The 22492-nt window shown below is 42.8% G+C and overlaps 1 protein-coding gene across 2 annotated transcripts in view; it reads right to left on the bottom strand.

Moving 5' to 3' along the window:
- The window catches only part of AMPH (amphiphysin), a 143028-nt gene extending 121582 nt beyond the window's left edge, over positions 1-21446 (bottom strand). For both annotated transcript variants that reach the window (XM_065628583.1, XM_065628582.1), the window contains exon 1: positions 21378-21446. In XM_065628583.1, coding sequence (XP_065484655.1) covers positions 21378-21446 — 69 coding nt within the window. The remainder of the gene's footprint in view (positions 1-21377) is intronic.
- Positions 21447-22492: the final 1046 nt, after the last annotated feature.

Raw genomic sequence — 22492 nt, forward strand, 5'->3', positions numbered from 1 at the left:
TTACAAGTAAAGAACAAGATCAGCATAACACAGCAAGGAAAATACTTAAATAAAAATTACCGTCCTAAATAAAAACATACAATCACGTACAGAAATCAAAGCCTTTGACCCACTTCACAAATCTTGTTTTGAGTTGGGACAGAGTGTCCAAGGATACCTACCATAATCCCACATGTAAGTACTACACACTAGCCTGATTAGTTTACCCATGGCAAGTATGAAGTATCACAATTTTCTGCTAATATGATATGGTTTTTATCCTTAATACTATTTGGTGGGTTCAAACCTTTAGTGAGACTCACTTTGAAAGAGGTTCTGATCTACTTTCCCATACAGCAGCTTGATCCATCTTGACAGGCCACGAGAAAAGTTTAGTCCTCTAAATTGAATAGTATAAAGCTGTGAAAAGGCTTATGTTTAAATTACCCTTACTGCCTTTTGACTTCTCCCATCAGCTAGATAAAGACCATTTTATACCTCAGAATAGTAAGCAGTAATTGACCTCAAGACATCACTTTTCCACACTTTTGTACTGAAACGGGGTACATATATCCATGCCAACTCTGATACGTTGGTCAGACCTGTTCTATAAGACACAAGTAAATCAGATACAGCCTAAGAGATTCCATGATTCAGTAGCCAATTTCAGTGCTTCATTACCATTGAAGACAACATTTTTCCTAATAAGCAGCCCAAACCTTTCTTTCTTCACATTAAGCTGTTTGCACCTTGTCCTACAGCCAGCTGACAGACAGTTGATCACCATCACCTTTAAAGGTAAGCAAAAGCAAGTAGTTTCACACATGAGAAGACTTATTGTATCTGCGCTTAATGTTTTCTGTCCTAGACTAAGAAAACTCAATTTCCTTAACCGCCTATTATGTGTCATTTTTCTCCCTGAACCTCTGTTTACATCTTTACATTCCTTTTTCAAGGAATAGTTACTCAAAGCTATACAAAGGACACCAGCTGAGATCTTAACATCTCTAGTTCAAACTATTTACCTTCTGCATTCTCATACACATTTCTCCACCACCCCTAATCACAGCAAAATGTCTGGCCTTGTGCTGCTGGTTTTGGTTTGTTTTCACTCACTTGTTGGTTCTGTTTGGTAGATTGCTTTGGATTATCATCCCACCTTCCATTCCCGCACCGGTCTGAAGTCAGTCAAACACAGTGTCTATTCCATCAAGCAGTGACGGCCACAGGGCCAGGTTTGTGTAATATTGGAGACATTAGCCAGAGTCTTTTTTCTCTACCTGCTTCTTATCAGAAGTGATGTTTGCACTAAACAATTCTCTCTTTATACAGACATCCTCCTTGATTCTGCTCACTCTCTCGCCCCTACAGTGAAGATTTTCTGATATCCCTGAATTTACCCTTCTCCCTGTAACACGCTTGATGTCTTCTCTGCTGTCCAGTAACCATCACACTTTTCATCTGTCGTTTTAGGACTCCTTTTCATAGGTACAGGATGTAAGTGTTTATTTCTCTCATGGAGCTGCTGCTATATTTATACAAACCCTACTTCTTGGTCAGCTGTTTTAAGGTATTTTCAATACTTCTATATGTAGGTGGATTTCAGAGACAGTGTGGAGTGACTATTCAGGCTCTGTTCCCGTCCACCACCCCACCTGTCCCATGTAACTCATAGATTGAAATAATTTAAAGTCCTCTTCTGAACATTCAAGGCAAAAGTGCTCTAGAAGCAGCATGTGTATTTGCTCAAGGTGCTTTACCTAAGCTACACACCATCCAGCCCAGCATACATTAACGCATTTGGTTGATTCACAGCATTGCAGCTCAGCATTTGGTTAATCTTCTTTTCTGCTTGAAACTCTTATCTACACCTTTTATGAACTTCCTTTGGGGCTGTAGCTGGATTCCTCTATAGGGCAGCTGTGATGAACACTACTGAAAACAATCTCCTGGGCCAAGCACTCCAGTGTTTCAGTGGAAAAATCATACAACAGTAAAGACCGAAGAGCTGACAAAAATCACAAAAGAAACATGGAAATTTTGTTTTAAAAAATGTGAGAAAAATATTCAATATGGGCAGAATGGCAGATCTTGTTTCACAGTATCACTTAGATAGCAAAGAAGGAAGAGCTACTTACATTTTGAAGCAGACTTTCGCTGAGCTTACCTACCACTTACCTAAAAGTGTATCTTCTTTGAAAAAAAATCAGAAGCTTTTCCCAAAAACTTTCTGACTTAATAGGTGAAAATAATATTTGTTAGTTTTGAAAACAGATATTATTCTGGTTTTATGTCAATTAGGCTGCCAAAGCATTTTGTTTAATTCATAGAAGTTAAATGGAAAATGAACTTCCAGTAGAACAGTTTAATAAAAGTTTAAAAAAAAAAAATAGATGCCCTGACTTTGTGCTGAGACTCCGACTTTCTAAATAAGGGGTTCATGGAACAGCAAGAAGTAAAATTAGTTTTGTTGATTTTGCTGTGAATTAAAAGTATGATGAAAATAATTTCAGGACAGGATTAAAATAATTCACAAAGTAAGCTCAATATTTTATACACTAAGGGGCACTTTTCAGTCAAAACTTCATTTTGTTCTCAACTCAGAAAAGAGTTTCAATGGGAAAATTTCTACCACCCGTAATAATTGTATTTGTATTCTTCACAATGTACACCAGAGGAATAACTTGTCGAATATTCAAATTACTTTGTCGCTGTGCTATGATTTGCAAATGCAATTTAAAATAAAACAGAAAAGTTTCTCACATCACAAAAGATGACCTATTGAACAACTACAAAAATAAAGCTCAGGGCTACAAAATTTAGAGAAGTGATTAAGCTGGAAGTCTTTTTAAAGATGGCAAGATCTAAAGATTTCTTGACATCCTTCCACTGTAAGGACAGAACTGCTGACACTAGCTTCTTATATCATCTGGGCTGTGTAAGGTGAACAGTTTTCTGTTGCCTCTTTTGTTCTGTCCACAGAGAAAAACCAATGATCCTTAATGAAAAATGCATGCAAGCACACAATATCAGAGGTATTTTTTGACTGCCACTGGACTCAACCTGAGCTCTTCATATGAAACTTCAGAGAAGGATTGACGGCACTATTCAACAGAAGACATAAAAGGAGTTTGAAACATTGTTTTCTGAGCTACCCTAGCCTTGAGGCTGTTCCATCCACTCTCTCTCATGCCCATGTACTTTGGGGGTGGAGAAAAAAAAATATAAGATAAATATGACCTATCCAGTAAAAAGAAAATAAATGCTATGTTGTTTTGTGCTCTGATCAAAGGGACAAAAATATATATTGTATGCACTTAATATTACAAAATACACCAGTAGTTCTCAAATCTCTAGAACAGTTTCAGAGATGACGTATAGGCATTTTTATTTGTAAACACCCTAAAGGTGAAAGGATGCCACAGACTACTTAATGCAGACTTCTAGATCTCTAGCCTGCAGCAGAACAGAGCTTCACCTGTGGATTTACAGATGGTCTGCATTTTGGCATTCACTCTATGAAACATAGACCAAAACCTCTAAAATACACACTGCCTGTAAAATCAGTAAGTTAAAAATTATCAGGTAAAGAACATATGGGGTCTGTCCTGTGCTTCAGAGTATCTGTTTTGTCAGGAAAAAAAATAAAGGAAGATAACAGAATTGAGAGCTAAATATGCTCCAAAGCATGAACACATTAAAATTCTAAACATATAGTAAAAAAAAAAAAAAAAAAAAAAAAATCTATCAAGGGCTATTAAACATGAAGTCATACTTTCAGACAAAGGGGAATGGTGGAAGGGGAAGTACAAGCCTGCTACTGCCCTTGGAATATGTTTGCTCAGGCAGCGAGATCCTCTGAAAGACACATGTCTTTTGAGCCATAAGGTCTTCGTTCAGAAAAGCCCTCCAGTTTGTGCTTAGCTTTAAACTAACCAGATGTGAGCATAGATTAATCGTTCTTTTATTAGTGGTAGTGGTAGTAGTACTTTGGTTTATTATTCTTAAGTGGAGATGAAACAAAGCACATCTTACTAAGGGTATGCTCGGGACCCATATAAGAAACCAGAGGAGGAGGAATTTTTGCTGCCTCAGGTTCATCCTTGATAATGGTCTAGAGAACTTCCTAGGATCAGCACCTTCCAGAGAAGACACCTCTGTAAGAGGCTACAGATCCATCACTAGCAACTACAATACTCTGTATGGACCATGACAATTTCAGGTAACACTCCCTCCTTAAGTGGCTAAAGTTGCGTGCAAATCCACTGCTGTATTGTAAAGTACAATCAGCCAAGTATCAACTACCACTGTAACCACATTAAATGTTGTAAATCCTTCAGCAACAAAGCAGCAAATGAAGAGATGGCCCAGGGCCTCCACGGATAAGACAAAAATAATGCAAGTAGCGGTAGGCACTCATTATGGTTAAAAACATTTTCCAAGCCTTTACTCAGACTGTACTTGGCTTCTGCTCAGGCTGGGAGTTTGATGGCGTCAGGCTGAGCAGCCACACCATGACTGGGCCGAGCTGGGGCCTGAAGGGAGGCCCTGGGCCCAGGGGCAGGCATGGGGGACTGGGTAGGGACCGTACCAGCCCCTCAGGACTCTGACAGCTGAAATTACACTGAAACAGCAATTTAAAAAAAACCCCACCAAAACAAACAACACACACACGCTAATTTTGACACTTTCTGCATTTCACAGAATCACAGCATGGTTAGGGTTGGAAGGGACCTCTGGAGACCATCTAGCCCAACCCAACCATTCTGTGATTCCAAAGCCATAGGTCATCACCTGAAATCTCCCTTTTTTTTTTTTGTCCAGTACTTTTGGAATTGTGGACGTCTCTTGCCTCAAATAGCTGAACATCTTTGTCTGCCTCAAATAGCTGAACATCTTTGTCTATGTATTGAGCATAATCCTCAAAAACAGGTAAGATCTGTTGTATGTATAATGGTACTTTGTTTGCATGTATGATGCTTAAATACATTTTCAACAAGGCTCCGCATGTCCATGGGACTCTCGCAGGGCACAGAAGCTTCCACAGCAAGAACATTACATTTAATATAGGTAGACTTCCCAGCAGTCAGGCGAGTTTTCACCTGGTGTAAGAAAATCCATGTAAAGCCAGGGAAGGCCAACAGGCTGATGTGAGCTTACAGCACCCAAGAATATATGACTATTTCAACTTCAGGTTACACCATGTTACCTTCAAATTAGAAATTTTTATATATATATATCATACACAGGAGAAGTTTCCATAGCATAAACCTGGCATCGCAGCAGGTAAGGGCAAGATGTGAGGAAACACTCTCAATCTTCCCAGGTCCAGGGTTCCCAGGCAGGAAGGTACATGCTTCTGCATTGAATACATCGATACAGCTTATGCTTATCAATCAACCATACAGGACACACAGAAAAAAGTCTAGCCTGAAACTACTCCCACACAGTAAATGTGCTATCTACATAAAGCATGCCTGTGTGGAAAAAGGAGTGTGTCTGGGGACAGCCTTTCCTCCCTGCTATGGGAAACAACAACATTTCCACCTGGTATATCATATGCGCAAGGATGTTAGTTTTTGTTATTGGACTCACCAGAAACAGTACAAGAGCAAGTTAACAGCAGAGCACAGACATCAGAAAGCTGAAAGGTGCTGCAATTCAATAATTATGATATTTTGGCTGATGCTGTATACAAAATCATTTTACAGTGACAGAACTAGACTCTGAGCGCATCGCATAGGCTGAGGCTAAACACGTTGAAGTAATTCCTAACTTTGCCTAGCCAGTGTGCAAAGCAGGGTTCCAGTATTTATTGACCCACTGTACATGGTGCATCAACTTAGCAACTTGGCCCGCAGGCTGACTAATATGGGTGGTCTGAGTCTGAATCCTGACGTCTCCACAGAGGCACTGCCATTGCTTTTCTGCTCAACAGAACTGTTCACGAGGCCATACAATAACGAAGGAGCAACTTGAGCCCTGATTAAGCAAAAGCTGTTGTGGAGATTGATTAACATGTTTAAAAACAAAAACAAGCAACAACAAAACAACCACAAGTGACAAACACTCCCAGCTAAACAAAAATCCATTTCCACTGATTCCAGAGAACTTGTGTGAGCCAAAGGCTGGCAAAGGAGCAAAACAGCCCTTGAATTTCAGTTGGGCATTTCAGACACCTGTCTCAAGAAGTCAGTCCTAAAACCATGAATGACAAGAGTTATTGAGGTACCCAGTAGCTTTTTCCCTCCTCCCTGCTCATCTCTCCATAGCTCTCAGTTCTTCCAACCAGAGAAAACTGCTGCTGATCTCCACCACTGAGGATCTGCACCCTGAGAGCCATGTGCTCCCTTGCAGGGACAAAGGTCAGAACTGCAGCACGGACATGGGTCAAGGGCAATGATTCTCCTTCACTGTTTGGAGTTCATGAGGCTGCACCAGGAGCACTGCCACATCCACTTCTGCACTAGCCAGTGAAAGAAAGACGTGGGAAAACAAGAGAGAGGTCAGGTGATGACCACTGAGATGCTCAGTGGGCTGGAGCACTGGATATAAGAGAGTTGGGCTTGTTCGGCCAGGAAAAGGCAGAGTTAGGGGAAGGAAATCTGTTTTCTCTTTCCAAATACCTAACTAGCCATTACAGAGAGGACCAAACCTAGCCCCACTCAGAGGCTCACAGAGAAAGGGATAGAGCAACAGTGAAAAGCTGCAACAAGGGAAATTCTGAGCAGATATGAGGGATAAAAGAAATCACCATGAGATGGTGAAGTGCTGCAACATGCTGCTCAGAGAAGACAGGCAATCTCCTGCCTTGGAGATATTCAAGACACAACTGGACACAGTCCTGAGAAACCTGACTTCAAAGTTATCCCTGCTCTCAGCTGGAGGTGAAGTCAGCATCCACAGGTCTCTTCCAACCTACATTATTCTACAATTCTAAATCCAAACTTAAATGAAAGATCAGTCACTGGTCTGACTGAAGGAAAGAGGCAGGGATGGGAAGGGGGACTGTACAGGCTGTATATGTGATTGAGAAACACACTGATAAATGCTCAAAGTGAAAGGAGAGGAAAGCATTTGCTCTCATTTTTAATAAACATGTTAGGTCTTTCTCTTCTATAAGATTAAAAAACCAAAACAAACCCAACCCTATCCTTTTTCCAAAATACGAAGAAGCCAGCCTGGTACACTGTCCTTTCCTATTTCTTGTGACAATGCTGGGGTTTTTTGTTGTTTTTAATTAAATAAAATCAACATAAACAGCTTGCATTTATTCTGGAAAAAGTCAAAGGACAGGAAGAAGGATTGTTTTTTAGGCCAGTAATTGTTTGGGCCTAGCCTACACAACGCACACCTTCAGTTAGGCCCCAAGTGAAGTGAAACACATAAAATAAGGTGTTGATGTGGACAAAAAGAAAAGGGAGCAAACTGCATGCACATTCCAAGTATCATCAACTGACTGGTACAAACAGGCAAGGAACAATTAGCAAGATTAAAAGCAGTGACACACAGCCCCAGACTGATCTATTAAGCCCTCTGTATTGGTGCGTAGGCGCTTGTTGCACAAGAAGCAAGCAAAAGGCTTGAGCGAGTGAGCCTGCATGCACCCTTGCAAAACATTAGCACAGATCAGTGTCAGGCATTTCACCCCAACTGGATGGAATAGCTGTGCAGGTTTACTCAAATTTGCTGGAACAGTCATAATTAGCCACAGAACTCAGAGTATCAGCAAATTGGAAGTATTGATTTATGCAGGCCATGGGCAGGTTAACTAGGGAAGGTCAACCAGGAATTTTATGATCCCAGGGCAGATTTACAGCTGGCATAGCCAGGCAAACTCCCTCAACACAAGGGAAAACCTCAGCTTCTAACTGCTCCAGATTTCACAACATGGCTTCTGACACCCTCCAAGTAAAAATTCCTCTTACCTCAGAATATTTGTATACACACTAGTACACCTATAAGCACAGGTGTGATTTGCAGAAAGCCGTGCAATCAGCTACAACTGAAATCCAGTCCCATGCCGAGCCAGCACAGAAAGTGCACGTAGTATTAAATCCTGTGCTAGCACAGTGAACTGGATTATATTTAACCCGCAGAGCCTCATCCCGCTGTGAATAAAATCAGCATGAGCAGAGTCAGATCTTTAAAGAATAGCTACTATAGTGATTTGATATCAAGTTCATCACAATTTGTAATAGGCATAAATCTCTAATACTATGATGGATGTAATCGGTGTTTCTTAATGTGTGGCTCTGATCTGAATTCTTTTATTCTGACAAAACTCCCACACAATTCAAGTCAAGATCAGATTTTGTATTAAAACAGCTCAAAAGACTAAAAAAAGGCAAAGGGAACAAATGGAGCCTGGGTAGAAAGCTGGTTGACACTGAATTTTTGCATATTTATTCCTGCTGTATTTACATGGGAGTAATCTGCGTAGTCCACTATATTTCCATGAGATTACTGATAGGGGAAAATAGCTCTTGGTATGAATATGAATCACAGAAGTGCTCATGTCGATGAAGGACCATTCTCCTGATTTATCTCATACAAATCAACCACTGCCTTTTCTTTTGAGTAAAGGGAGGAAGGAAGAGCTCTATCACTCCTACAGTCATCAGAGACCAAAGGATCAGTCAGCTCCCAGATAGGAGTACAGGCGTTTTCTCACATCTCTGGTGAAATTACCTACTGCAGATTTTATGGACCAAGCAACAATACACACCCACACATCCAGGATTAGAAAACAACCCATTGTTTTGAAATTATTATGCTCTTTACTATAGCTCAGGTTTACATAACACAGAGTAACTGGATCTTATTTCTACAACAGATAAACTTTTCTGGAAAATATGAGATATTCATTGTAAATTTTAATAATTTGCATTTTTTTTTCCCTAATACAGCTACCAAAACATTTTATGTCAAACATTTCAGTGTTGATTTTTCTCCATATTTGAACCCTTAGTCCTCTCTTTTCTTATTTTTTTAAAGTATGATGAAAAACATTAAGAAGTTACCAAGTTTCCCTTTAATTTTAAATAGGTAGCCTCCCTAAAACTTAAATTCTCACCTGAAGGCGCTGGCCTTTGTTAACCATTTTGCCACTTTAGTCTTATGTTAGGACTATCTTGTGGGTATCAGACCCAGTTTCTTCATTGTTCATTAAATTAAATGCTTTAAGGCCAAGTTCTTTAATTCTCATAGCATCTTCCATTATATGAATGTTATCCAGCCATCTGTTTGAGTCCAATTTATATTAACACATGAGTGTGTTTGCTCTCCATATTCGCATAAAGTTATGGCAAAATACTCTTAAGACTTCAAATGTGAAAGAATTTTCTAATCTTAGTTCCTAAGTAATACGGAAAAAGACATTGTAGAGAAGGTATAATGTTCTCCTAAAACTTCAGGTATGAGTTGCATTTTGTTGTGGAACAAGATCTACAAAGAAAAAAATCTATGTTTACCATCCTCAGGACAGACAGACCCTCACAGCAGATGTGGTAAAGCAGGAGCACTTAGCTAGTGGTTTTTTATCCTGACCAAACACTGGTTGTGTACCAGCTTCCCATTGCAACCAACATCCCAGGCCAGTGTCCAGTTGCATTTCCCAGTGATTACTGTCATCCATTCCAATGGATGCCCAGTCTGGCCACGTATTCAGTGTCCAGTGTACGACTTCTACATGTCTCTGTTTCACAACTGTTCAGTAACTTTGTAGTTGTGCATCAAACTAGTCTGGCCCTAAAATCTTCTCTCTTTGTGCACAAAAGCATTAGGTCAAGGATAAGAAAATGACGTGCTCTCACAACTTATTTTGCTAATACTGTAAGGACCAGGCTAACTGTGTTTAGGATGCGGACCAAATTTTTTCCTGGGTGAACATGAATGCAACTTTTCTCTCCAGCATTGTACAGTGATAAATCCCTTTGCCTGGGCAAAGGGATTTACACCCTTCAGGTGAGACCCTGCCTCACGCCATGCTGAATGAAGGCTTGGAGAACTCTCATTTTGCTAGGGGAGACACTGGCTGGAGATGTGGATGCAGACAATGCACCATGTTTTCCCAGAGCAACCTAAAACTGTACTCTCTGTGTCTCCCAGAGTCACCATTTCTAGACAGCTGAGGGATGCAAGGTGGAAACTCTCCCTGCCACACTTCAGCAGGCACTAGCAGCACAGAAAGGCATGTTCTGGAATAAGGAACTGAGTTATCAACAACCCTAAATTAAATGAGGAAGGTCTGTGGGAACTAAGCTCTTTCAAAAGTCCCAGAATTAAAAACTTTGGATGAAATACACTATATTTTTAAGACTTCTCAGTAGTACAGCAGGTAATTTTGCCCTGATAGGAAATTGCATGCTCAGTAGCCAGTTTAGATGCAAACATAACCTGTTGGTATACATACCTCACTAGTAGAAATGAATTTGTGAACTCCTTTCAGAAAGCCTTGTCCCACTTTCCTGCTATTTCCACTTTTTTTTTTTTAAATAAGAGTTAACAAGAGACAGAAATCCATCACGATCCATCAGAGGTGGTTTTTTGTCAACACCTAATGAAAACACCTTCCCTGAAACAACTGAAAATACCCTGAACTTCAAGAGAGAGAAGAGGAATAACAAGTGCTTTGCATTTGAGACTGAATTTTCACTGCCCTTTTTTTTCAGATCCATTAAATGTGCAAATATTCTATGATGCATTAATGTGTAAAAAAATTTGCTTTCATGCAAGTCAGGAATCTTTCTGTATAACGGGGTGTAAAAAATATCCTTCTTTGAACAAGAGGAGGGAAGGGTCCAGAACAGGTTTATATTGCTACTTCAATCCCGCAAAAACTTCTGGAAACAGATACCACTGAGTAATCCAACACCACTATTAGACAGCGTACTTTGTGGTAAGTCTTTGGTAGGATAGGCTACTGATGGACATTAGCAAACAGACTCTGGTATAAATGCTTTAAGTCAAACTGGGAATTTGGTATTAGATGGAAAAAAAATGACTTATTCCTCACAAAAACAGATCCTTCAGAAAAGTGACTTAGCAACCTCACTACTGCATAGTCCCTCCTTTAAAATATTTTTTTTTAATGTTGTCCAATTTTAAAAATTCTTTTCCAGACAAATACTGCCTATAGAAAACAGCCCTCAATTGTGGACACATGTTCTTGATCCAAAATAGTTGTCAGTCCATATTTGAACCATATTTGCATGAGGTTGCTTCTCCCTGTCCTGACACAATGCTATGTCATGACTCTTGGAGATGTGACTCTTTAAGGAGTTAAGGTGCAATTCAACTGGCACATGTTTAATCAGCTAATGGTTGCCTAAATTCCTGCCTGATTTCCTTCTCAGCTTGGCTGTCAAATCAACCAAGATTCTCAGCCAACTTCTGAATTACCATTTATTTTTACCCTAATATGAAACTTTGCACAAAAGATGCTGGCACTATATTTGCAACAAATGTGTTCTTGTATTGGTGCTACAGGAAAACATAATGCCAGCGTGGTATTAAGAACAAACCTTCCTCAGCTCTGCAGAACACCAGGGAGGTTTTGCCTTCCCTGAAACACACTTTCCAGACCCTAGAAGTACAGATTTCATAGGCAGCTTTTTTTTAGTACAAGAACAGAGGGCAGAAGTTCAAAAGCCCCGGGGTACACATAGCACCTTGACTTCACTGAATCTGGAGTGACAGCACTGCTGGGCTGAACCCCAAGGCGACCATTTGGGTGAAGTTCCTGCAGGCTCAGCTGGAGCTCCCAATAAAAACCAAGCTTATGAATGAAGCCCACTGTGGATTCCTTCAGCTTGCACTTCATGCACTACTGTCTTAATTACTAGGCAATTTTGCTCACCGTGCCACCTTCCCTGTCTTTCAGTGTTTCCCCAGGTACTCAGCACTGTCTATGTGAGGCACCATCACTTTATATCCAGCTTCCCACAACAGGGAGGACCTTGGTCAGCCCTACAGACCCTAAGGGAATAGCCCAGTTCCAGCAGTACCATCTGTTCCTCCTCTCACACACAACAGGAGGCAAATAAAACAAAACGAACATTCGGTACTCTTTGAAAGCCTGCAGTGTTCGAAAGCTCAGTACTGATTTTTAAATGCACAATCATCTCTGAAGTGTACAGCTGTGTTCACCTATCGGGTCACCTGATAGCACAACAGAAGTCAAATCATTTACTAAATGGCTTTGGTGGTTAAGTTTGCAACAACTTGTTTGGTTAGATGCACAAGAAGAAAGGAAGGGAACGAGAAAGCAGGAAGGAAGGGATGATGTGAGAGGGACAAAGAAGGAAAAGGGGAGATGAACAAATATGAAGGTACAACTGTCCTCATCCTAACTCTACTGACATGTGTTTGCTGAGAATTAAGTAGGACTGTGTTTAGAGATATGCTGTCAAGAAAGTTACATTTTGACAGTTTGCAAGACTATCACATCATGAGGAATATGTTAGTTTCTTTACTAATTAATCTAGAAACTATTTAAGAATATAGTGGGAAGGCTGTACTACTTTTAAAAATCAGGTAAATCTCCCTGCACTGTTACACTTGCACATTTTTTGAAATCCAAATTTTGTATTTCAAATTCATCTCTCATCTCAAAATGTCTGCTTGTTTTTGGACCTCAGACAGCCATCTTCTCACCTGGACATTAACCTAATTCTGTTCTGGTTGTTTTCCACTTGCTGCTTCACATATAATGAATCAGCTCTTTGACCACTTCCTGAACTTGATCCTGCAGTGACCAGGCTGTGGTTGCAGCCGCTGTCTGTCCACCCACCCACCCATCCCTCTCTCCCTTGCCTGGGGTCCCTTTGGTTACTACCATGCCCTTTTCTCCCTACATGTTTCTTCCTTGAGCAAGGTCAGCCATGGGGATATCTGCCCTAAGCCCGCACCAGACCAAGCTGCCTCTGGACTAAGCTGTGCGTTCCTGCCTCTCTTCAGCCCAGAATGCACCCCTGAATTTTTCTTTTTCTTTGTTCTGCCTTTGATCCTAGCACTTCTGTTTCCCTTGTGATAAGTGTGGTTAGTACAGATCTGAAAAACATAAGGCAATCAATTAAATTCTTTCCTCTCTGATGAGCCTCATTAATGATTCCTTATGATTTTTACAGGACTAAAATTTGTCCTCTACTTAAAATTACTGACAATTTTATTTTGAAAAATGACTTCATGCTCACAGCAGATTCATTTCACCAGTGTGCCTGATGTATTTAAAAATTTAATCCAAACTGCATAGAGTGGCTACAACAATGTGAAAACGTAACACCCACATAAACCAACAAGGATTTAGGTGATAATGGCAAGCTGAACAACTGGAAGCCTAGTTTAAATATAAGCAACAGCATCCACACAGAGATCTGTATGTGTTTAATAACTGTATCACATTTTTATGTATTCCTTTAGATGCTCTGCATGCAAATAAGTCTTTAAACAACTTCCTGAATCTAAACCTAATATGTGCATTTTATGTGAAAAATCAATGTCATTTATCAGATTTCTAAGACTGATTATTCTCCATAGAAAATGGATCACCTTTATCCAATCAAACTACTTCTCTGTATGCAGTGCTTTATCCGCTTCTGTTTTGTACTTAAAGTATTAACCCTTGTGTGTGTGGGTCACTTAACTGCGCTTTGGTGAGACAAAGTGTAAACCATCAGTAGAAATAACTGAGTTGCCGTTGCACTGCAGACCATCACCCACCTCAGCTACATACCGCCAATCCCTTATACTTCTGTAAGGACACGGGCAAATGCTTACTGATGATCACAGCCTACAAAGGAAATTCAGAGTCTGTGTTCTTTACACATTTTTTTATTTTCTCAAACTTCTATTTTGTTAAAAATAAACTATTAGTCTATTCTTATACACTTTTCAAATTGAAACCTGCAAAAAGTAGGATTGACAATTTCTGGTAGGCATGTACAGAGATGTGTGTGCTATAATGGCATTTTGTGAAATGTTTCTGGAAAAAATAATAGGGGTTTGTTTGCTAATCTAGACTAGAAATTGTTTTTCAAATGGCTTGTTTTAGTGACAGCCCAAGACTTGGCAGGCCTTCCTCTCCTCTTTTGTATCATACATAAAGAGAATTGATTGCAGTTCACGGACTGTAGCACTGGGCTCTGTACCACTACAAAGCAGAGATTTAACAATCTTGTGGGTACAAAAAAGTGGGGTGAAAGTGACTCCAAGCTGAGACTTCAAGGGAACATCAAAGGAATTATTCTGTTACAGACACAGGGAGAACAAAGCAGAAGATCTTATCTGGGAGTGTGCAGGGGGGGGTTGTCAGAAATGAGGTGGTAAGAAAAAGAAGGAACAACAACAAGAACAGAGAAGTAATAGCAGGGCACTGAGAGTCAGAGACCAGAGATTTGAAGTGTGGTCCAGCCCCTGACTTCCCTGTGCCACCGCCCAAAGGAAGGTCACTGAACCCTCCCATTGCCCCATCAACCTTCTTACTTGGTAAAATTCTGTTTAGGTGTTTTCTAAGTCCTTTATCCACACCAGTCCTCAATTCTGCAGTGTCTCACAGGTGCTCCTGTCCTACAGATAATGAATAATTACAAGAAAACAAAAAGAAAGGTAGAGCAGCCAGGAAGAGGAACAACAGGCTATTTCCTGCATTAGCTTCGTCATACCACAAACAGACACTTCAGAAATATGTGTCTTTACCATAGGCCTATGTTTTAACTTATGCTCTTAAACAGATTAATAAACTCCACTTAGCACAGACTCAACATGACAAAACAACACAACTGCTTTTCCAGGTTGGTCATTGGTTTATGATTCCAGCAACTATTGACTAAATAGCTGCTCATTCGGTCAGAAACTAATTATCTTGTACTCGAGAACCGCAGAGGCTCAGTGATGCACAGCACTGATGCTGCAGAACATTTAGGAAAGAGCAACCCAGCACTCAAAACACTTCAGATTGGAGGCTCCAAACAGCTGAGTTTGCAGCATAGCCCAATGAACCAAACCAAACAACAGTTCCCTAGGGAAAATACTGTCCCTGCTGAAGCACTAGAGCCATCTGCTACCCTTTCTCCGCCCACTCCACAGTCTCCAAGGTGAGCAGGACTGGCATAGCAGGGAGTGACTGCTGCCTAAGCAGAGGCTTTGGCAGGCATCAATCCCACTGTGCATATTTTAGACAGGTGAAAAAAAGCCCCCTGCCATCTCCAGGCGAGTTTGGGAAGCTATGATCCTCTTCATGTGGGCAACTGCAAAGAAGTGTTAAAAGGCACCTTCTACCCTTCTCTCATCTCTCTAAATTGGAGAAATATGGATTTGATGGGTGGACTTTTCGGTGGATGAGGAACTGGCTGGATGGTTGCATCCAGAGGGTAGTAGTCAATAGGTCAATGTCTGGATGGACACCAGTGACAAGTGGTGTCCCTCAGGGGTTCATACTGGAACCAGTACAGTTTAGTATCTTCATCAATGACATAGACAGTGGGATCGAGTGCACCCTCAGCAAGTTTGCGGATGACACCAAGCTGAGTGGTGCAGCTGACACACCTGAGGGACAGGATGCCATCCAGAGGGACCTGGACAAGCTCAAGAAGTGGGCCCATGCGAATCTCATGAGGTTCAACAAGGCCAAGTGCAGGGTCCTGCACAGGGATCGGGGCAGCCACTGGCATCAATACAGGCTGGGGGATGAAGGGATGGAGAGCAGCCCTGCAGAGAAGGACTTGGGGATCCTGGAGGATGAAAGATTGGACATGAGCCGGTAATGCGCGCTTGCAGCCCAGAAGGCCAATCATTGTACCCTGGGCTGCATCAAAAAGGAGCATGGCCAGCAGGTCGAGGGAGGTGATTCTGCCCCGCTGCTCTGCTCTGGTGAGACCCCACCTGGAGTCCTGCATCCAGCTCTGGAGCCCTCAGCACAGGAAAGACATGGACCAGACAGGTGGTAGATGCCCCATCCCTGGAGACACTCAAGGCCAGGCTGGACGAGGCTCTGAGCAAACTGATCTGGTCAAAGATGTCCCTGCTCATTGCAGGGGGGTTGGACTAGATGACCTTTGAAGGTCCTTTCCAACCCAAACTATTCTATGATGCAACAGCACTTTCTCCACTGGATTGAAGTGACAATGAGGAAGAGTGTGTTACACAGTAATTCACGAGATCATGGTTAACATTGCATAAGGGGAGAAAACTGGAACAGGAGAAATGGATTACTTTCCCTCAAGTAGCAGGGAAAACATCACATGAGAACCTAACAGGAAGGAGCCCTGGGGGTTTTCTCTCCATTTTCTCCCATGCTTGGAACCTAGACAAACAGAATCCACCTCTACCGTTTAACTGGTGCACTAGAAACTACAACAATTGAAAGCACCCAATACTTCAGTAATAGCTATTATTCGGTTTGGTTGGGAGGGTCATATGATAACTCCAGTTAGATTACAGGGAATGCTGGCAAGCAATGAAAACCACTTGTAAATTTTGAGGCAAGAAGAACAAACACACTCCTCTATATCTAGGAAAGCTAGAACAGGGAACAAAGGGTTTGAACTGAAAAAAAAAAAAAGAAAAACACCCAAACACTACAACAACAACAAAAAAAACCAACAACACACACATTTATATTCAGTGAGAACTTTCTGACTGGAGGTGCTTAAGAAATGGCACAGATAATTTCAGGGAAGCAGCAAAATCTTCACCATTACACATGTTAAAAAGCTGGCAATAAAATCACTCCTAAGGAATAATTTTAAATACAAATGATTCTGCTTTTGTTTAGAAGAATGGGCCAGATGACCACTTCCACTCCCTTTTTTCCTACAGTTTCTATGGAAAAAAAAATAAAAAGGGAAATTAAAGTTTTTATTACACTGGAACCTAAAGCTAGAAGAATCTGTGCTGCATAGTTTAGACAATGCCATTCACATGATACATTATTGACTTCTAATTGGTTTTGTTTAAAAACCTCAGAGATTAACGATTAGCTCTTCAGAGATGACACTGTCTCTTCATTGCGTGAGTGTGCCAGCACAGCCCTAAATGCTGAGATCTGTCGTAATACCGTACTGACTTCTGTGTACCAGATTTTATAATATCCGTGGGGAAAGTGTTTCAAGTCATTAGACAGTAATTTGCTTTTATCAACCTGAGGTTGCTAGAACCATATCATCATATTGCAGGCAGGTCAGCACAAGTAAATATATGTAGCTTGGTTTCATAAATATATGCTTGCATACAGATACCCACCTGCTGCCTCAGAGCTCATGTCATCAGTTACAGAATACACAATGTGTACAGATTTGTCAAATTCCATTCTGGGGGTGGAGGAGTGTGTTATCCTTTTACTTTATGGAATAGCCTCCTTTACAACACTAGCTACACTTCCAAAGTTCTCATAAACTGGAATATTTACTGCTTTAACTGTTGGATGAAACCAAATATATTACTGACTAGAAGCTCAAAGTGAAAAAACACAGTAGATGGATTTTTCAAGAGCTACTCAAGAAACACTCAGAAACAAGTCTTACTTGAACCTGAGTTTCAGAAGCGGTGTAACACCACCAACTGTGTTTATTATGCAAGGGTGGTCAAACCCTGGAATAGGCTTCCTGGAGAGGTGGTCAATGCCCCACGTCTGCCAGTGTTGAAGAGGCATTTGCACAACATCCTCCATACCATGCTTTAACTTTTAGTCAACCCAGAAGTGATGAGGCTGTTAGACTAGAGGGTCATTGCAGGTCCCTTGCAACTGAACTATCCTATTCTATTCACTTAGAGGTGTTGGGTTACCAAAGAGGACAAGGAGACAACTAGTGTTATAATTTGGGCTAGCAGCTTGAATTCAAATTTCCAGAGGAACCCAGGGACACAAACTCAGCCTTTTCATTCAAGTAATCTTGTCCTCAGAAATGACTCAGCCAGCCTCAGTTACCAATGCATCTGTTAAGGCTTCAGTATAAACAAACATTTAAATGCATCAGTGTTTCATTTACTTCTCTGACTGGGATGCGGGCTCCTAAACTGCTCTGATGCTTTTAAAATTTTAATCCAGATTCTCCAGATCCCTGTTGGCAGCTTCCAGCAGATGCTGCAAGCTCAGCACATTCACATTTGCTGAATTTTGGGGAAAAAAAGTCATTGAAGAAATGCAGCAAAGAGCAGTGCAATTTAGTAGATGTGACACTCATTGATTGAAAAATCAAGGTGCCATGGCACATGTGCTACCAGCAAAAGTACCATCTTCTGAATAATGTGAAAAACTGAGTGATCAATTATTATTTCTAGTTGTTTAAAATTGTGTTTCATTTGAGTACTAGACTGGTCCAGACCATTTTGGACAATCCCCTTCTTCCCCTCATTAGCACTTCATGATCAAATGTGTAATTTCTTATTTATTTTTTAGCCCTACACTACTTTTTAATGTCATTTGCCAAGCCACTGACACATTTACCACACACATTTCCATAATGCAGCATAATCTAAATATTTCTGTCATCTTAATATCAATGATAAAGCAGACTCGACATAAGAAAAAAATATTAAAGATTGATGTTTAAACCAAGAAAAAAGCAAAGGATGCATTCATGCAACGCTTGGATTTAACACTTCTAATGCAAGACAGATTTGCCCAATATGAGATGTTTTCATGTCAGTTATTTCGCTTTTGTCATATGAATAGTCACTAGACATGCACGGATATGGGCACGTGCACTACCTACACCGTACAACTAAAATTTGTTCTAGACTGCAGGGAATTGAAGATAACGATAGCATCATTAGAAAAATAGTTTCCATAGATGAAGGTTTAGGTTTTACAGCCACTCCATGTTTTTAATACATGTGTTGCATCAATAACAAATAGAAAGCTATGTATAAATGTTTTATAAACACAATTGACTGTAGGGACCCATTAAGTAAACTGAAGGTGCCCAAATCCAATCCAAGCAACAAGATAAAACAACTCAGAATGTATTTAAAAATCTCTTTAAGCCAGTGTGATATTACACACCTGTCACAAAGCCATCTTATTCACACCACTAGAAATCGGATAAGTTATAGACTTTTAACTACTAGATACAATTCACTTGTCATCAAGTACCTAATCAAACAAACAAAAATATCATTCTGTATCATCCCCATTTGGGGGCCTTTTTTTTTTTTCCCCAAGGTAAAGTTTTAGCAAAAATAATGAAGGATTTTATGTTGCATAACCATAAAGGAACTCAAAGCTAGCCAGAAGTGTAGGCATGAGAGAACAGATATGCACAGCGCATGCAATAAATACACAAGTATGACATGAAGAGGGAAGCAGGGATACACAGTACTGTGACCTACTCTGTGTCAGGCCACCACCAGCTTTCATTCCCTGTACACAAGCAATGTTTAGACCCATTGACATAAGAAACAACCACCACAGATGCCATCATGATGCCAAAATTGCCAGATGCCCAGTTGCAACACATGAACATCAAACCAGACCATTTTTCCCCGTGTTAGCATGGCTGATCACTGAAGCAGAGGCAGAGCAGCCCGGCCATCAGAGCCCACCAGCATCCCCAGTTTACACTCAAGGCACCTGCCAGGCTCCAGGCAGCTCCCCTGGGGCTGATGCATGAGCAGCCTTTGCCAGGCCACCAGGACCTCTGGCACTCAGATTAAGGGGTGCTCTCTGCTATGCCCACCCGTTTCTGTAAACGAAACCTCCCATGTTTGAATAGACACACCTGGAAGCGGTACATGTGGTTTTTAAGACTTACACCAATGCTTTACCAGTTAATTGTAAAAACACTGACAAAGACACATGGAAATGAACAGTATTTTTAGGCTTCTACTCCAACTACCAAACCAGCTCAACTCACAGCATAAAGTCATCAGATCGCTCCAAACTATTGAAGAGTATATTATGTTTTACTCAAAAACAGTTGCAGTCCAAACCTGCAAGAGTGAAAATGCATCATGACTTTGGTATTGAAAAGGCTAGTCCTTTATGACCTTGTGAGCTAGACAGGAGTATTTGAAAGGGAAACTCCTTCATTTGCCTGTGACAGCCTCAACTATTAGATTCTTAAATAATGACATGATTACATATGAGACTTTTCTACATATTAATTGTTACAATTTTGACTCCCTTGGAGCTCCACAGTGTTCAATGTGTGGCAAAAAAAGGGATTTATAAGCAATGAAGTATGAGAAATAGCGGTCATAAAATAATCTCCTTTAATTCTCCAGAGCCCTGTTGCATAGTGCATGTAACAACATAGGACATGTGCTAGAGGGAAATGAAGGTTTTATTTGCCCTCGCTAGAGATGACTTGCAATGCCTGCTGACAACTGTGCCTCCCAAATTCATGCTGAGAACAGCTTTATAATAAACCGTACTAATAGCTGAGATGCTATATATAGTCACACACAAATGCTCTTCTGCTTGGTTTAATGTCTGTATCTGCGGTCTTGTCCTGAAACACCCAACAGCTAACAGGAGTTACTTGTGTGGAACGTTTATACCTATCGGCTTTTATTAGTGAAAATGAACAAAATAAACAACAGCCAAGGAAGGCCTTATTTTTGATCAGAAACTCCTGCGATTTTTCCCCGACTTCGCCGCTTGTGCATTTCCAGGCTACAGTAACACAAGAATCGGCACCGACTTTTCCCAAGAAATAAAGCCGCCGTCAGCCGCGCAACATTTCGACCGGCCTCATGACATCCCGCGAAGCTCCCCAAAACCCAAGCGGCTGCCGCTGAAGGTGTGGGCCCCGCCAGCACCCCCGGCTCCGGCCCCCCGCGGGTCTGTCACACGAAGGGGGGTGGGTTTCTGTCACATCGCAGCCGCCGGGTGAGCGCAGCACGCAGGGTCCCTTCAGCCGGGGATGAGCCGGAGCGGGTATTAAAGGAAAGGCAATCCTCTTATGAGGGCGGGCGGCGAGGCAAACCCTTATTTCCCCGCCGGGGCGACAGCCCGGCCGCCCCGCCACGGTGCGCAGCCACCCGGCCCACCCCCGCGGGGAGCCCCGCTCCGCCGGAAGGGCGAGGAAGCGGCGTCTCGCCCGGGCCTGCGGCAGGTGGACACCGGCACCGCCCGCACCGCCGCCTTCCCGCTAAGGGGAGCGACTCGCCGGCGGGTGGCGGAGGGCAGCGGCAGGGCCGGGCGGGGGGCGCCTGCCCCGATTAAATGGGTCAGTTACATAATAACGCCCCCCCCCTCCACCTCGCCGCTCCCCCAAACTCCCCCCCGGCGGCAGCTCCGCGCCCCCGCGGGCAGGGAGAGGAGAAGCCGCAGCGGCGGGCGAGCGGGGCCGCCTCCCGTCGCGGACCCCGGGCAGCGCCGCCACCGCCGCCTTCCTCCTGCTGCCCGCCGGGGCAAGGCCGCCTCTGCCCACCCACCCCCGCGTCCCGCAGCGCACCTTCTCCTGGGCGCGGTTGAGGCGCTTCTGGACGTTTTTGGCGAAGATGCCGGTCTTCATGTCGGCCATGGCTGGCGGCGGGGATGGGGAGGGTGGGGAGGGAAAGGCGGGCGAGGCAGAGCCCGGCGGCGGCGAGCGGCGAGGCAGGGCTGGATGGATGGATAGAGGGAGAGCGAGGAGGAGGAGGGTGAGGAGGAGGAGCAGGGCCTTAAAGACACAGCGGGGAGAGGCGGGGCAGCCGCGGCCCCAGGTGAGCCCCCGCCCCCGCCCCCCGGGGAGGCGGCTGCCGGGCCCCCGCAGGGCGGACACGTTGTGTCCGGGCCGGAGGCGATTCCTCTAGGTCATAAAAAACATCAAGAGAGAGAACGGGTGAAGATTTCCAGAAGCCGCCAGCGCTGTGCTGGCCGATGGCCACCTCCACCACCAGCACAAGCTGCCCGGTACAGCCGGAAAGCACGAGGCACCTGCAGATTTCCCTAGAAATTTCCACAGAATCACAGAATGTCAGGGATCGGAAGGGACCTCGAAAGATCATCCAGTCCAATCCCCCTGCCAGAGCAGGAACACCCAGATGAGGTTACACAGGAAGGCGTCCAGGCGGGTTTTGAATGTCTCCAGAGAAGGAGACTCCACAACCTCCCTGGGCAGCCTGTTCCAGTGCTCTGGCACCCTCACTGAGAAGTTTCTTCTCATATTTAAGTGGAACCTCTTGTGTTTCAGTTTGTACCCATTGCCCCTTGTCCTATCATTGGTTGTCACCGAGAAGAGCCTGGCTCCATCCTCCTGACACTCACCCTTTATATATTTATAAACATTGATGAGGTCACCCCTCAGTCTCCTCCAAGCTAAAGAGCCCCAGCTCCCTCAGCCTTTCCTCATAAGGGAGATGCTCCACTCCCTTCATCATCTTTGTGGCCCTGCGCTGGACTCTCTCCAGCAGTTCCCTGTCCTTCTTGAACTGAGGGGCCCAGAACTGGACACAATATTCCAGATGAGGTCTCACCAGGGCAGAGTAGAGGGGGAGTAGAACCTCTCTTGACCTACTAACCACCCCCCTTCTATACACCCCAGGATGCCACTGGCCTTCCTGGCCACAAGGGCACAGTGCTGGCTCA

The sequence above is a fragment of the Caloenas nicobarica genome, chromosome 2 (assembly GCF_036013445.1).
Source record: "Caloenas nicobarica isolate bCalNic1 chromosome 2, bCalNic1.hap1, whole genome shotgun sequence".
NCBI classification, from domain to species: domain Eukaryota; kingdom Metazoa; phylum Chordata; class Aves; order Columbiformes; family Columbidae; genus Caloenas; species Caloenas nicobarica.